General features: G+C 37.3%; 1 protein-coding gene across 2 annotated transcripts; it reads right to left on the bottom strand.

Annotated features, from left to right (window-relative positions):
• Positions 1-1,795: 1,795 nt before the first annotated feature.
• On the bottom strand, positions 1,796-11,124 carry LOC583799 (matrix metalloproteinase-18). 2 transcript variants are annotated; one of them, XM_030980003.1, is made up of 9 exons: positions 11,080-11,124; positions 8,133-8,256; positions 7,808-8,013; positions 6,957-7,176; positions 6,384-6,542; positions 5,292-5,408; positions 4,137-4,273; positions 3,506-3,644; positions 1,796-2,830 (listed from the first exon to the last, which is right to left on the bottom strand). In XM_030980003.1, the coding sequence occupies exons 1-9, from the start codon at positions 11,116-11,118 to the stop codon at positions 2,493-2,495; spliced, it is 1,479 nt and encodes a 492-aa protein (XP_030835863.1). In that variant the 5' UTR covers positions 11,119-11,124; the 3' UTR covers positions 1,796-2,492. The 2 variants fall into 2 exon arrangements, with proteins under 2 accessions (XP_030835863.1, XP_788786.4); XM_783693.5 differs by lacking the exon at positions 11,080-11,124 and adding an exon at positions 10,338-10,612.
• Positions 11,125-16,565: the final 5,441 nt, after the last annotated feature.

Raw genomic sequence — 16,565 nt, 5'->3', positions numbered from 1 at the left:
AAACTTAGATTGGTCTCCCAATGTAAGAGGATTATGAACTCGCTTATATGTATGCGAAGGATTAAGCACTGTTTGACAAAATGTTTATTTACTCATTTATATTTTTTAATTCTTCCTCACATTGATTATTGTTCAACTGTTTAAGGAACACTGAAAATGAAAGATTTAAAGCGACTAGAAAAATGTCAAAACAAATATTGTCGTTTTAGTATTAGATGCAGATTATTATACGCCTGTACAATCTATGTTAAATTCTTTAAGGTTGCAATCCGTCAAACACAGATTGGAATACAACTATCAAGTACTTACGTATAAAATCCTGAATAATCTTGCTCCTGTTTATCTCAAACAAGCTCTACCTCAAAGTGCTAACCCGTATCCCACGAGATCAGTTTCAATGCATCAATTGTACCTTGCCAAACCAAGAACCGATATTAAAAAACAGACCTTCTCGTATACACAGCAGCAAAGTTATAAGTTCAACTCACTACCCATACTTACCAAATGTTCCGCCTCACTACCCATTTTTAAACGAAATGTCCGTGAAATTCAAGTGAGTTGATCATGCGATCGCTCACATGAAGTGTTCCTACCACCCCCCCTCTCTCTCTCTCTCTCTTTCGTTTACTCTCTCTCCTCTTCCATTTTCATTTAATTTCCTATTTGTATAAAATGTTTTATAGTTTGTTTATATTGTGTTTGTTTTTAAATTATTGTATATTTTGTGTATTTGTATGTGTATTGTATATTTGAAATGTAATTTGTTACAGCAGGGCTCCCTTGTAAAGCAGGCCTTGAGGCTTGAACGGGACTACCCTGCTTTTATGAAGAAAACATGAATAAATAAATTGTTATTCTCTCTCCCATCTCTCCATCTCTCCCTACATATTCATCTCGTGAATCAAGTATCCTTTTCTTCATTTCCTTGCTTCCTCAAACTGGTCATTTATTTACATTTTACTTCACTATTGTATTTATAATGTAAGACTCCAAATCATAAAAAAAAAACCCTGATAAGTTCTAGGTAAATGATATATCATACATTTGTAATCTTCGTCTCGTTTACTTTTTTTTCTTCTTCATTTGAGCAGCAGTGATGCAGCAGATTGTGGCAAACTCACAATTTAGCTCACATCGTGTATTTGGATATAAAAGTTATAATTATATATATATTTTAATATTAAGAAAGGAGAATTGTTTTCCTCGCAGTCTAAAGTGGCAAGCTAGAGGATTTAATTGAGATTTGATTTAATGGTTAAAATGAGACATAACTTGTTCTTTGGTGGTATCATCATTCGAAAGGAGAAAGTCAACACAACTAAGAGAGGAACAACTATTGGGTGAAACCATTTAAAACATCTAACACATAAAACAACGTTTTCATTATTGTTTGTTTCTTTGTTTGATTTTATTTCTGCATTTTTTAACATAATAGACACTAATATACAAAATAGGTACGTATATATTATTAACAAAAGATAAAATACATATATAATCATATCATAATATAAGAAAATAAAATGATTAGACCTTTCAAAAGGTACTACAATTTTTTATATGAGGTCATAAATTTGGTTAAAATGAACATATTGGAAGCATATGCGATTTACAATATTCAATGATCGTTGTCGCGGTTGAAATCGAGTCTAAAGTGATGAAATTGTAAAGAATAAACTCTTTATGTTGATTAGCGCCCTCTCAAGACTGATATTAGTTTAGGTTTAAAACAATGTTTCTTGATTACAATCGACCGATTTGCTATTTCCGTTTGGAAATTATATATCATAACTGCATATTGAGATTTTCATGGTTGCAACTACCAAGAATGGTCTTAGGCGCTATTTGAAATATTTGAGATTTACCGGGAGCACCGGTAAATTTTGATTATTCAATATTTCGAAAGCAGATGTGCTTTAGGTGCTAAATTTTCTAGTACTTAATATACATTCACAGGGGCATCCAAATATATCAACATTTTAAAGAATTACTATCCATCCAATTTTCTAAATTTCCCAAAAATTTCCCCCAAACATGGAAGACCGCCATCAAGCTGATCTTGAACGTAATGGCGGCCTCAGGTCAGGAACATTAGGGACTTTTAGATTCTAGTATAATCGGAAACCAATTCATTGTAACCGCCACATAAGTATATCGCTTTGTTTAGGCATATTAACCTGAAATGCGTTAAGTTATGCGTAAAATGAGACATAACTTGTTCATTGGAGGTATGGGAAGAGAGAGAGAGAGAGAGAGAGAGAGAGAGAGAGAGAGAGAGGGGTGGGGGAGGGAGGGGGGGTGGGGAGGGGGGATCAAAACTCTATTTCACTGAATATTTGATTATACGAGTTACTAATAACAGATTCGGGAGGTTTCACTTCTTGATGAACAAAATAAAATGGAAGAGAAGCAAAATGTACAATATATAAATGTGATTCAATTTTTTCACTTTGATTGGTGCTGAAACTTTATGCACTCTAATTCTAAAAATGACTTTAAAAAGCATAATAAATGGCAGAAAGAGCAGAGAAGAGAACAGCGACCATTGAGGGAACCATCACTGTCGCATCGCCTCCGGTATCCGCAGGTGGTCCGAGAAGCTCATTCGGATCACAGCCTAACCATTGGATAGCCGTATTCAGCGGATATCCGTTATCCACCATGACAGTGCTATCGTTAAACCGGTAATAATCTGACCCCTTGAAGAAATAAGTGATAGAGTTGCTATACTGGAAGGCGGCATCTACACCATCACTTGGAAGCCCACGAAAATGGCTCAAGGGTTGTGGGTAGAATGAGTTTTCTCGACCAGTGTAGCGATAGTACTGATTTCCTGTTAATATGAGAAAAGTAATATGGAAATCCATTTGAAAAAGTGCTTTTTGTGAGTTAGGTGAATAAAATTGATAGTAAAATCCTCTCATATTCGTTTACCTGTAAAGCACGTCCACTATATCCAAATAAAATTTACTATCTGTAAAATTTACTATCTGTAAAGCGCTTTGAGAGGGCCTTCGGTCCTGAAAAGCGCTATATAAGAACTAGCTATTATTATTATTATTACATATTAAGCGTATTTCTACCATTTTATCTTGTCACAACTTCGTCATGGTGAAAAATAATTTCAGCCTCTAGCCCCGGACTGCCATCTCCGACAAACACTTTTCCAAGCAAAAATTACCCCACGCCATTTCTTCCTAGAGGAATTTACTTTATTTTTTGGCGATCCCAACGAAGAGAAAGTTAGCAGGGTGTCATTTTTAGCAGGATAATTTTCTTACGGATGGAGTTATCCTAGAGAAGGGATAGTTGCCCGGTGGTGTAATCTCATTGGCCAGGTGGGGGAGTTGTCTTAGAATCGTTTTAAATGGTTATGGTATTAATTTCTTCTCGTATATTTTCACTTGTGTATTTATGCAGGTTAAAAACGACTGTATATATGTTTTCTTTATTCTATGTACAGATCGAAGAATTAACAACAAATTGATAAAATTATGAGTTATCTTACCTTTAGTAAAATAGATTCCGCCATTGCGGCTCCATACGAAAGCCGAATCAACATCGGTTGGTACACCCCGCCAGTCGGACATCGGTCTCGGATAAGTGCCAGCCATTTCCTGGTTTTGAAAACGCCAATATTGACTTCCCTGTAAATGAGAAAAATATGATTAAAAAAATATGTATATTTAAAAAATAAACAAAATAATAATATCAGCTCAAGTGATCCGTTATTTAAAAAATCGAAGAAAAATGAAGGGCACTATGTTTGAGCGTGTGGGGGTGTTTTTCGATATAGAAAAAAAAGAGGTAAAGAGAGAGAGAGAGAGAGAGAGATGACATATGAAATTAGAGCAATAAATATAAACTAATTAGTCTATTACACATTTCATTAGCACCAATGCTATCATAAAGTGGCATAAAACATTATCTTGTCATGGAAGAGGAGCGATATGGGAGTACGCTCCTTACTTCAGAGAGCAGCTATGACCTCCCAAAAGTATTGCTGCTTGTCACCTAGTAGCATTAATAAGGATAGGCCATCATACACTTATTTTTGTATCAAGTTTGATTCAGAAAATATCAAATCGAGTGTTTCTACGATTTCTCTATGAAATGTTCATCTTTACGTATTCACTCACCTTGAAAAAGTAGGTGTATGGAGAATAAAAGATAGCAGCGTCTAGGTTAGTTGGAAGACCGGGGAATTCGTCACCTATTCTCTTCGGATAGCCGGCAGGAATTATGTTATTACTCGTTCGACGGAACACGTGCGTTTCTGTGCATAGGAAGAGGGTGTAGGTAAGTACGGTCAAATGTTATACCAAAGTTAATATTTCGTTGTTACAATGCTTAACACCGTGATTCAATCTGCATACGAAATTAATATGTAGTATTTTACGACTGTTGAGGAAGGGCACTAAAAAGTATGAAGGGGGCCGCGGAGGGTTTGAAAGGGCGGGGACTAAAAAGGCTCGGGGGCTCCTGGGGACAATACACAGACGATCTGTGACAAATTACATTTTCATTCTGTAGTTTGAATGTTCACACGGGCGTATTCAGGTCTGTTCTCTCTATGAGGTTAGCCAGGTTTAAGTCATTGATTTGAATGCTATCTGATTTTTGAATACATCAGTTCAGAGGAATGGTCTTTAAAAAAAGAGCAGACCTAAGATTTTGAGAATTGACAAGTGCTTCCGATAATGAACCTAATTGCACTATAAAACTGTATGACATAAATTGTGTTTCCTCGGTGGCTTAGCCTGTAGCTGCATGCGTGATGGCTAATGGTCGCTTAATGTAACAAGAACAGGAAGATTATACAGTCAAACCTGTTCATGGAGGCCATCCAAGAAAAACAGAGAAAGAGGCCATTGTAGACAGGTGGCCTTTCTAAACAGATTCTACAAAACACATTTCCTACTCGAGGGTTACAACATACATGGCAACTATAGTATACAAATAATACACAGCAGTAAGGGCATTAGTAAGAATTACCCACACAAGGTACCTTTGGAACAGTCTAACACTGTTTTGACGGTACGGAGTGTGGGTAATTTTACGAATGCCTGAACAAAATACTGTGTGTTATTTGTTTTATAAGATTATGTTTTATTTATTATATAAAATGATGTTTTATAACATGATTTCACTAACGACCGGTCATTAGAATTGGATAATGACCGGTCATAATCCAAATTACGCGTTAGGCAAATTATCTGCTTGGTCACGTGTACGCTTTCAACCAATTATTTGATGAGGATCTACGTCATCATTAAACAGGTTTAATTTCTAACCATTAGCAAAGTAGGCACTGCCATCTTCCGTCCGTGTCGCCAGAGAAATCTGAGGCATGCAGTTGTCCAATGGCGTCGAGGGCGTGTCTGGCTCTTCTGGCTGCCCGTTTCCTTCTCCTAAAATATCAAAACAAAGAAAAGTGTTTACTAGTCATCTTAAAAAAATTGATGTTTGAACAGAAAAAATTATGGTTTCATTTCATGATGATGTACTTGAGAAAGAGAAAGAAAGAAAGCAAGTTTTCAGGAAAATGCTAGATCACTAATTATAATTATGATAACAACATGATATTAAAATTATCTTATCTACACAGGGTAGCGTTACCAGTACTTATGCTGTTCTTCCTGAGGGCCCTGCAGTTATAGTGTTATTATAATCATCTTAATATTAAATGCAATGCATCATCATTATAACTGTATGTCTATCAGCGTGTCCACACACAAATTTATTTATCCCGAAACCCTACAGCGAAACGTCGTATATGTACGCAGTTTGCTACTGCGGTCATGAAACGGAAGCGGAAATGAGAGGTCAGGTCTCCTTCCGCGCGCGGTCAGGTTAAGCCCCGCCCAGTTTTATCGTTCTAGTTCGACGAGTTATACTAGTTACGTTCACACACAACACATTCCGGGATTCTTTACGAGTTCTAGTTCGACACGATGCCCAGACCCGCGTTTCGTCATACGATGTTTCGTTATACGACGTATCGTTAGTAAGAGTACACACACACACACACACACACACACACACACACACACACTATTTTATCGTATAACTATCCCGAAACGTAATACCATTTCGGGATAGTTATACGATGAATTTGTTGTGTGTGGACACGAGATATATCTTGCAATTTCATTATCATGACGGGCACGCAAACACAAAGCTTAGCAACTTATCGTACGATCGATTGGTTTTACATCATGGTCAATTGCAACAACAACAAAGTGCTAACTTATCTCCGTGTTACGCGCCCCTAGTTGTTTTGTTTTAATAACTAGTGCATTTCAACCTAAGTTAGCCTAAAATGCCCTAGGTAAATTACGTGGGTTTAAAAAGGGGGTTTAACAAAGAACAGTGATATAACTTACCGTAATGAGCTTGAATACCAGCAATATCATCTCGATGAAGCTGAAAGTTTGGTACGTATCCTCTGTAGTATGGGAACATAAGGGCATCCTCGATATCAGAGTGTCTGAGACCAAGACTATGACCAAACTCGTGAGCAGCGACTTGGAAAAGATTGATTCCTGTAAGGGGTAAAAAATAAATAATGGATCGGGATTGAATATCAAGTTTCTTTGTTTGGTGATCTATTTTTATTGAATTAGTGTTTATTATGTGTTTGTTTGCTTTTATAGTTGCGTATCCAAAATTATGCAGAGGTGTTGTGGTCTAGTAGATAAGTAACCGAATGGATTACAGCCCGTCACTTTGGCAAGCAATTAGTCTACATTTGCCACTCTCCACCCATGTGTAAATGAGTACCTGATACGCTAGTTACTTTGGTGGCCCAGCTATATCAACTAGGGTTATAATGTTCAAAGTTGGATGAATGAACATGAACTTACTATGTTGATAGTACGGAACTAGTAGGAACTTCCCACTGTTTCGTTATGTTTCTAATTCTGATTATGTTTATGATAATGAAATCTTTAAATTACCTGTAGAGGTGCCTTCCGTGAACCTCTCGCCTTCATCGAAATGTGCGTCGCCTCCAATTGAGTTTGAGGTGGGGAAATACGCATGCGCTAGAACACCACCACCACCATCGAACCTGGCCTCTATCCCATCCCCGTGTTCACCCGCAGCGAAGATTATCTTGATGTCAGGCTCATTCGTCGTCACTTTGCTGAAAGTTAGAGTGGAGACGTCACTCCAAGCCTGTAATTATTACAGATAGACAAAACATGATGTACTGCTGCAACAACCACATCAACGACAACAGCACCAACGAAAACAACAACGACAACAACAACTAATACTATAGTATGCCTACTACTAGTATCATTACTACCAATACCACCACAACCATCACTACCACCTTAACTCTTGCTATTACTAGATGTACTATACTACTACTTCTACTATAATTGTCATTATACTTCTCCCACTATTATACTATCGTTACCGACAACAACAAATTAATGGCCTTGGTAATTTTCTTTTCGCCCGCAGGGTAAGAACCAAAGACGTTTGAATATCCTGCTATTACTACTACTACTCCTACTACGCTACCAACAACAACCAACTAATGGCCTTGAAAGAACCCCCTCCATACCCCTTTCAATATCGGAGCCCCCTCCGTAAACCCCCCCCCCCCCCCGTTACCCCTTAATGTCGGAGCCCCTCCGTGTCTGGCCCCAACGCTTCACCACTGATACAAATGATATAAAAGTATAAAATACATACATACTCACACACGCACACACACACACGCGCGCGTACACACACAAACATATCCTCACACACTCACAAACATATTCTATGCCAATGACATCGGTAGATATCTTACCTTGAAAGCTCGTGCCATGATACTCTCTACTTGCGCACGGGGTAGATCATCGCTGTCTTCCAGGATATTCCATGTCAGGTCGGTCTGGCGCCACCTCGGACCCAGGGCATACCGTTTTCTTCTCATCATATCGGCAAAGGATTCCATGTCTTTCATGCCACAGCGAGGTGTGTTCATCAGCTCCATGGACTCTTCATCAAGGGTTCCTGACAAATCATCAAACAAATGATAATAATATTAATAATGACAATAATAATGATAAAAGCTTTTTGACAATCTTTCGAACAAAGTTACGACTAAAAATACATCCAAAACAACTGATTACCTGTCATCGTCATATTTCCCATTTTCTGGAAGTATGTAATGGATTTTGTCTTGGTTTCCTCATCTTTTGGCATTCCATTCACCATGTTCTCCTCAGTGATATAGCCATATTTCTTCATGAATGTCTGTTCGTAGATAGAAAAAACAACATTGACTTTAGTTAGACAATTGATAATAGATTTATTTCAAGTTTATTTCTGCGATTGTGTCAGACGTGAGAAGTATCGTCTTACGTGGGGGGGGGGGGGGGGGCAGTGGTACATTAAAAATGTGCGTGTGTATGTGCGTGAGTGTGTGTGGGTGTGCGTGTGTGTGCGGGTAGGTTTGTGCATGCGAATTTTACTTATTGATCAAGTTTGTTAGATATACATAATTTCTGATAATATCGATCGAGTAGCTGTAAACTTGAGCTTTGTTGTTAAGTTTAGCGCCACCTTGTGGCGTCCGCCTGTTTATTTCTGAGAGAAATAAATAGTTGTTATTGTGCGGCAATGTTTAGCCATTACCCTACCGCCTCTTTGCAAACGTGTATTTTGTTATCCTTTCCTGTTTGGAATAAAACTTCGTTTGGCATATTTGATCTACTGCATGACAAGGCTTTTGACCATTACTGCAGTGCTTGGTGATAACATTATGTAATCTTGTCGGTTAGTGCCTTCCTGCCGAATCAAACGGAACCGAAACAGGAACTAAGATTGTGTCGATGGACAATTCAACTTCACTTAACATAGGGAAATTAACACAAGAACATCCTGCTGATTATATGTTTATCATGAAAGTACATTCTTTATATCAGGCCCCAAAAAGATCATTCAATCAGTTTTTAAAAAAGTTCAACTAATGCTGCAATGCAGTCATACCGCATAACTGACTTCACCGGATTCCAAACCGACAGATTCACGGTCATTCTATGTAATGACTTTTCATTTCCGGCCTGGTGCCAGTCCATGGTATGACTGAGGTTAAGGTCACACCGCCAAACCGCGAGCCCGAACCGACGTCAAACCGATCAAGTTTTGGCCAGTCTAGGTGATGTTATTAATTAGGTTTGGTCTCGTGTCGGTCTCGTTGGTGAGACAGGTGTATGTGGGGGGGGGGGGGGGGGGGGGGTGGCTACATACCCTTAAAAAACCCTGGAACAATCCCCTATATAGAAGCAGAATCACTCCACACCTTTAAGAAACACCTCGTAAACCTACACTCTGAAGATAAATATCTTCTTGTAGACAATTTAGATTATTCTAATTCCTTTAATATGGCACGGATTCTTGTTACATTTTGTATTCTCATAGAAATAGCCGGAGAGTGATTTTGTATGCCAATTGTATTTTTATTCTTGTGCATGACCAATTAATCTGAACGTTCTCAACGATAGAATAATAATAACCATGAGCTTGGCTTAGGTGATACGTTTTAATGAACAGTTACAAAGCTCACACATGAAATGATATTGATGGCGATAACTCCGAGGATCCGTGATACTCAGTGTTTCAATTTCAACTTGAAAAATGAATATTTCAGCCAATATTGTTGGTCCCCTTCAGGATGACATATAACATTGTACAACCCATAAACAATGATCGTGCATACAAAAGCTGCGGTGCATTCTCTTTTATTGCCAGCTATTTTGATTTGATTTGATTTAATGATTTCTGCATTTGTTTTAATACAATAATAATCAGTAACAATATGAACATTTTTGTGCATAGTGGTAATATTTGTTCATATTACAATGAAAAACAACATTTATGAAACGAAATGTTGGGAACGATTGACATAGTACATGCAGAAGAGCTGCAGCGAAAGCGTGTGCTTGAAGTGCAGGCAGCTCTTTATCTTATGATTATACACCGAGAGAAAACTATGGTAATATAAACAGGCAAAAATAAAAAAGAAATGAAAGTTAAAAAAATTACAACAATGACAAAAATAATATTTTAACGATATCCTCATGATCAGTATGTTACTCTCTTGTTATGAAAACAATATTTTGCACCGATACACATACAATGTCTACTTTATCATTGCTGTAAAGCATGTATTTTTAGTACACTTTTGTAAGATGTTATATTTTAGTTATTGTTATTCCAACAATATGGGAGAGCAGTATATATGCCGTATCGAACAAAAGATAGTACACCCCTTACAACAAGATTTCATTATGTTGAAAATTATATTATTGACCAAGTAACAGCATAATACATACCCAAATCTGTTCCTGGGTTTCAATTGGTTCTGCTGCCATAGAGCCGACAGCCGCCAGACAGCATCCCAGGAGGAGTACTACCAATCTCGGCATCATCTTCCTATCTTTTCCTCGTACCGTGTTTGTTCTAAACTCTAAATAGAACCTATCAAACTCGATGTTATTCAACAATCTTTGCTTTAACTTCTCCTTGCCAGAGTGATACTGGAGGTGACGAGTTTTATCCGAAATTAATGCCACTGTAAATACAATTCTTCTTTATATAGATTCTACTCTCGTATTTCGTTGATGAGAGAATTCCATTTATGGAAAAAATGATATGATTGGATGCTCATCAATTTTGCACGCGGCACTTTTTTCATGGAATCACAGCCTGACTCATTGTTCCAATGTTGAAAAGGCCTATACGCATTATTCGGGGGGGGGGGGATCAGATTTGGGTTGGGCGGGGGTGTATTTGTAAGGGTCATTTTGAGGGATTTTTCCGGAAGTAAAGCCCATTTAAAAAAAAAAAAACACGAAAAAAAAAAGAAATTTTGAAAAAGCGGACCCATGCTAAGGGATACTTTTGTTAAAAATAGGACCCATGTTGAGGGATTTTTTGTGAAAAAGTGACCCATGAGAGCGGCACACCCCAATATGTTATATATGCCGTATCGAACAAAAGATAGTACACCCCTTACAACAAGATTTCATTATGTTGAAAATTATATTATTGACCAAGTAACAGCATAATACATACCCAAATCTGTTCCTGTGTTACAATTGGTTCTGCTGCCATAGAGACCCCCGCCACCCCCCCCCCCCGGGCGCATTACCACAGCAGAGCAAAGTTCGAAAAAAAGGCAGTCACTCATTATCATATCACATTGCTATCTTATTTTCGAAATATTGATCCTTTGTAATCCGAAACTCTGTCTTTTGAGGTCTAGTAGAAATGACATTACGGGTCATGTCTTTAATTAGAACATAAAGTAATTATCAGGCATTTGCCATTTTTAGGTATCATTTGATATTGTCACCAATCATAAAAAGTTCTTGTGCATGGGAGTGATGCTCTATGAAAATTCTGAAATCCTGGCTGATAACAAATTTAGGATTGCTGTTTTTAGCCTCTAATAAAAAATTTTATCTTTTAAATATCATGAAAGTCACATTGGATGATAGGGCTTTAGTAACATTCATGTTTTAATGATGGTTGCGCGACGATTATGAGATCATACTGTATATTAGGGATTTCACGGGCAGAGGTTAATGCAATTTTACGATTAAAATCGGATCAGTGCTTCAGCAAAATTTCCACTTATTTCAAGTGCAAGTCATTTCCTCATGCAATAACATAGAATCAAGGACGTATTACTTGATTGAATCAATGATAATGTAAACACAATGTAAGTTGGTCTGTCTCGGTTGTGTTCTCGTGTTACCATATGAACTCATTATCTAATTGACATGTGCCTCTTTTCCTTTCAGTCCGTTTTCACTACTGTGTTTTTTGTTGTTGATAATTCCATTTTTACAATCTGTTGGATTTAATAATTCTTTCAAAAGACTTTACAAGAAACATCTTTTCTCTCTTTATAACGCATAATTTATTTTAAGACCACACCTATATTACTAATACTCCTTTTTTTCTCTCTTTTTCTTTTTTTCTTTCCTTTTTTTTTTTTTCTTCTTTAAGTATATGTTATTATTACTTCTGCGCATGATGCATTCAATTGACAAGCCTTACTGGCTTTTACGGATGCACCATTTTCCATTTATATTTTGAATGCTGTTATGTCAATTTTATATGTAATTTTGATATTGTTAGATGTTATGAAATTCCATATTTTATCTTTTTATATATTGTCATGATGATGGAAATAAATTTCAATTCAATTCAATTCAATAATTGCAATTCTAACTTTCAATTTCCATCCACACGATGTTTATGATTCCTCAGTCACATCGACTCCACATCGACCATTTTTTTGTGCAATTCATTTAATAAAGAAATTTGCCGTTCTGTTTGGTGTCGATCTCGTTGGCGTGACTGTGTTAACACGCTGTCAAACTTCCCCAGTGCTTCTCATACATAATATACCATTATGAAACTGGCGAACAGTTCATGGTTTGTTTTAAGAGCTTACTCACAGACAGGAAACATGTTCAAGCAATCGATGACCCTGCACCTAAAACGTGGTTTTGGTTATCAATGTTATGTTATGAATATACTTTGTCCTGTACTATTTATCATCTAGTGCATGACTTGCATAATAGTATATCTTTTTTGTTCTAATCAAGGTACGCGTTCGATTCCCTGTCACAGCACTAACGTCCTTTGAAAAGACATTAATCTACATTTGGCACACTCTACCCAGGTGAGGTACATGGGTACCCAGCCCGACATTATTTCTTAAAATGCTCGAGCGCTGTAATAGCAACTGTGATAAAGCCAGGGTACTAATGGAGAACCAGGAGTGACAATGCTCCCCCCCCCCCCCCACTCCGAGAACGGACGGACCCTATGCGTGTTACCAAAATGTCCGGTAAAGGGGTACTTTTCGTGCGACAAAGTCCGGCCCGAGAATTGTAAAAAAAAAAGGGGTGTATTAACTTTTCACCCGGAGATTTCTTTAAAAAGGGGGTGTTTTTTCTTTTTTTCTCTCATCTCTTTGGACTCCTGAGAAATTATTCCGAAGTTAGGGGGGTACATTGAGCATTTTTAATGATTTAGGGGGGTCTCCAAGGCAGGAAAAGCCCGCGAAAATCCCGCGAAAGGGGGGTTCGGAAATGTTGGCAGTCCTCAGATAGGGGGTGCTTTCAAAAAGAGGAAACAAGCATATGCGCACCCTAAATAACACTGAGTGGGGGGGGGGGGCAATGTGCCAGATATGGGCCCTATACAAGACTCCATTATTAATGTTATAATTATGAGTTACATTCCATTGGATTTGAGCCTTTTGAGGGATGTTTGTATACGTCATTGATTATAGCATCACTCTTGAAACTCTATATAAAGAAGCTGCGGTATTGCTCTTGGACTGGAAAATTACAATCCTCAAATACAAAGGCCTTCAGATAAAATGTAACCAAACAAAGGCCCACAGGAACTTACTTACAAAGTTCTCCTGCTTTTCCAATCATGACCGGTATAACAATGCCGATTATTCAATCAATCAATTAATGAATACGTGACTATTTGTGATGGTACAAAGTACGAATCAGCAAGTTACGTACATTGTAAGAGCAGAGGAAGCTGAATAAATTATGTTGTATAAATCTAGATTTGCATAGAATGAGGAAACAGATTGCGTTTATGTAATATATTGATACCAGGAAGTTTAGTCATTAATGTTATAGTGAGCTTAAAAGTAATGTGCCGCGATGATTAAGGTCATTTAGTAAGCCGGGGTGACAATAATCCGATTCGGAATTAGAGTAATGTGAGGCGGAACCACGTCCTCCCCCAGTGAGATATTGAAGAAAACTGATATCAATACCATGGTCCTGATTCACAAAACTGTGATCAATAATCAAACATTTTGAATCAAACAAAAGAATGCATGATTAACTGGAACATTAATAAGAAATCTTTATTCCGTGACCCAAAACCGCTTTGGGTCACGGAATAAAGATTTCTTATTAATGTTCCAGTTCCAGTATAGCTGAAATTTATTAATGAACAAATATTTTTCGATTGTTTCTAAACATGGTAATCTATTTTATCAGGCATTGGCAGCACAATGCACCATTATTTGATTATTTATGGGATATGGGTCAATATATAGTCATCACAGGAAGCATAGTTAGGACAAAATGAGTTGGTTGCGGTGACCGACCAGAATGAGTTGACTGAATTTCAAGAAACATCACTGGTATGTAAAACTTAGCTTTGTAAGAGGTGGCATGGCTCACGTGCATCTTAAGCAAAAATTCGATGGCAAACTTTCACTTAAATTGTTTTATGATGTGACAGAGGATGTTTTTTTAGCACACACACCTGCAAGGATTTTTTGAATGAATGTGTTTGAAGACGAATATTGATGAAAGAATACAAGTATCTGGGTTTTCTGCGTATGCAACAGAAAACTTAAATGTTCTACTTTTCCATCAAATACTGGCCTTAAAATGTATATATTTGAAAATCATTCCAGAAGTGTGACCTCCTCTTTCACATTTAATGAAATCTAAGTAAATTTTGCCATCAAATATTTGAGACTCTCAACACTTTAGAGGGACTTTTAATCCATTGTCAGAAAGTTTCATATGTGCTCTCTTACGGTAAAAGTTGAATTAGTTCGAGCTTATCGCACACCGTTATATATTGCTAATCTTTGGAGTTTGTATAAAAAGAGCAGTATAAAGAAACTCACGGTAGCCTATAATGATGCTATGAGAATGCTCTTCCGAATACCCAGGCACTCTAGCGCAATTAAAATGTTTGCAGATGTGAATATACCTGCATGTCAAGCTGTTGTAAGAAATCTAATTTTCAAGTTTAATCAGAGAATTGACACTTCAGAAAATATGATTGTTAAAATGTTGGTTAACCCATTGCAAAGGAGTACAATATACACCTCAGACCTGTGAACGTTCTGGTTCTGTAGCTTGTTGTCACAGTCGGCAGAGGTTGGTTAAAATAGTTTAGATTTGTTTCTTGTATATCCATATGTGTTCCCCTCTCATCCTTGTTCATTGTTTATATCTACATTTAAATATGTTATATGGACATCTGCTCTTGCAGTTGAGTCTAGAATAAAGTCTTGAATGGAATTGAATAATCATGATAATGCGGCAGTCACATCGCCAAGCTGCCCGCTTTCTTATTGTAATTGTTATGTATATTTTTGTTCGGTCTGTTCTTCTTCTTTAAATGATCACAACTTGATTTCCACTTGCGCTCCCGTAACACATATGTTTGTAATTAATTGCAAAATGACAATGGCCAATTGAGATCATCGATGCATGAACAAATTGTTCAATTGGCTGACTACATGTATTAACCAATCGAATCGTCGTTGAATTTACAATTTATTGCGAACCGTAAATTTATGTTACAAAGCCCTGATTTTCTAAAATGCACGCTTTTGACAAGTCATTTCAATTCTGTGAGCTTTTATCTTTCATATACGTATCTTTTTCAAAATAAAGTAGTTGAGTTGAAGTTACTCGTCTCACCTACTTTCCCAGTATAGCTTCCTGGGTGAGCTGCCAAAGGGATTGATTACCCAACCAAGTACCAAGTATTGAAAATATTTATTTCTTTGGTCTTTGAAAAAAGGAAATAGGGGTGATACATAATGATTGAATGAAAATACTTTGGTGATTTAGCACGTATCGGTTTGGTTTTGTAGAAGGAAATTACCTAGTGTTTGTAACTTCTTTCGCTTTCCTTAATACTCTTACTTGTCTTATTCTGGTGCTAATGAAGCGAATGACTTGTGTAAAAAATAAATTAATACAAAAAAACATAAAAGTGATTTTCAATATATGAGTAAAAACAAATTACACTGTTTGATATTCATGACTTTGTTCAAACTTCACCAAAATGGTTATGACTGATTTTTCCGCCCTCCATTTGGCCGAAATCCAACTTGTGAGAAAGGTATAGGATTATCCTATAACCGCGGCTCTCCTAAAACAGAGGATTGGAAAACCACCGTTTAAGGATTTATATAAGGGATCCTTTACTTTGAAGTTGAATCCACTCCAGATACCAGTGGAATCCACACTTAAGGAGTGGTTGAATCACTCTTTTGAGTGGATGCCATTATTTCAAAGCTTGGATTTCACTCCTTAAAGCTTCTCTGTACTAGTTTCTAGGATGGATTAGACCGCCCTGCAAGGTCACTGGACAGGTGGTTATCTCATAAACTCAGCTCTCAATTAACATAAGAAAAAGAGGATCATGGGGGACCAATGGTCACCGATTAGGCATTGTTTTCTATATAGAGGGAGCAAGTAGAACAGTGTGGCTTTAAAAGTATAAATCCTTCTCCTGTTATCAGATAGGAACTGAGGGAAAGGAGCAGTGCCGGCAGCACCAGAACTTTAAAAAGGGGGAGAGATAAACTGGGGAAAAGCTGAAGACAAAGAAGAAGAGTATATTAAAGCCATTTGTGGGAGGCTCAGGGGCTGCAACCCCCCCCCCCATAAAAATCTACGCTCCCAATAAAGAAAAGGAAAATAAAAGAGGATATGAAAAGACATCCTTTTCATAATATTGTATTAGCCCTTCCCTTT

This window comes from Strongylocentrotus purpuratus, unplaced genomic scaffold, assembly GCF_000002235.5.
Source record: "Strongylocentrotus purpuratus isolate Spur 01 unplaced genomic scaffold, Spur_5.0 spur5_scaffold_10, whole genome shotgun sequence".
NCBI classification, from domain to species: Eukaryota; Metazoa; Echinodermata; class Echinoidea; order Camarodonta; family Strongylocentrotidae; genus Strongylocentrotus; species Strongylocentrotus purpuratus.
Note: the sequence above shows the minus strand (reverse complement) of the source record. Positions and strands in the feature narration are given on the sequence as shown.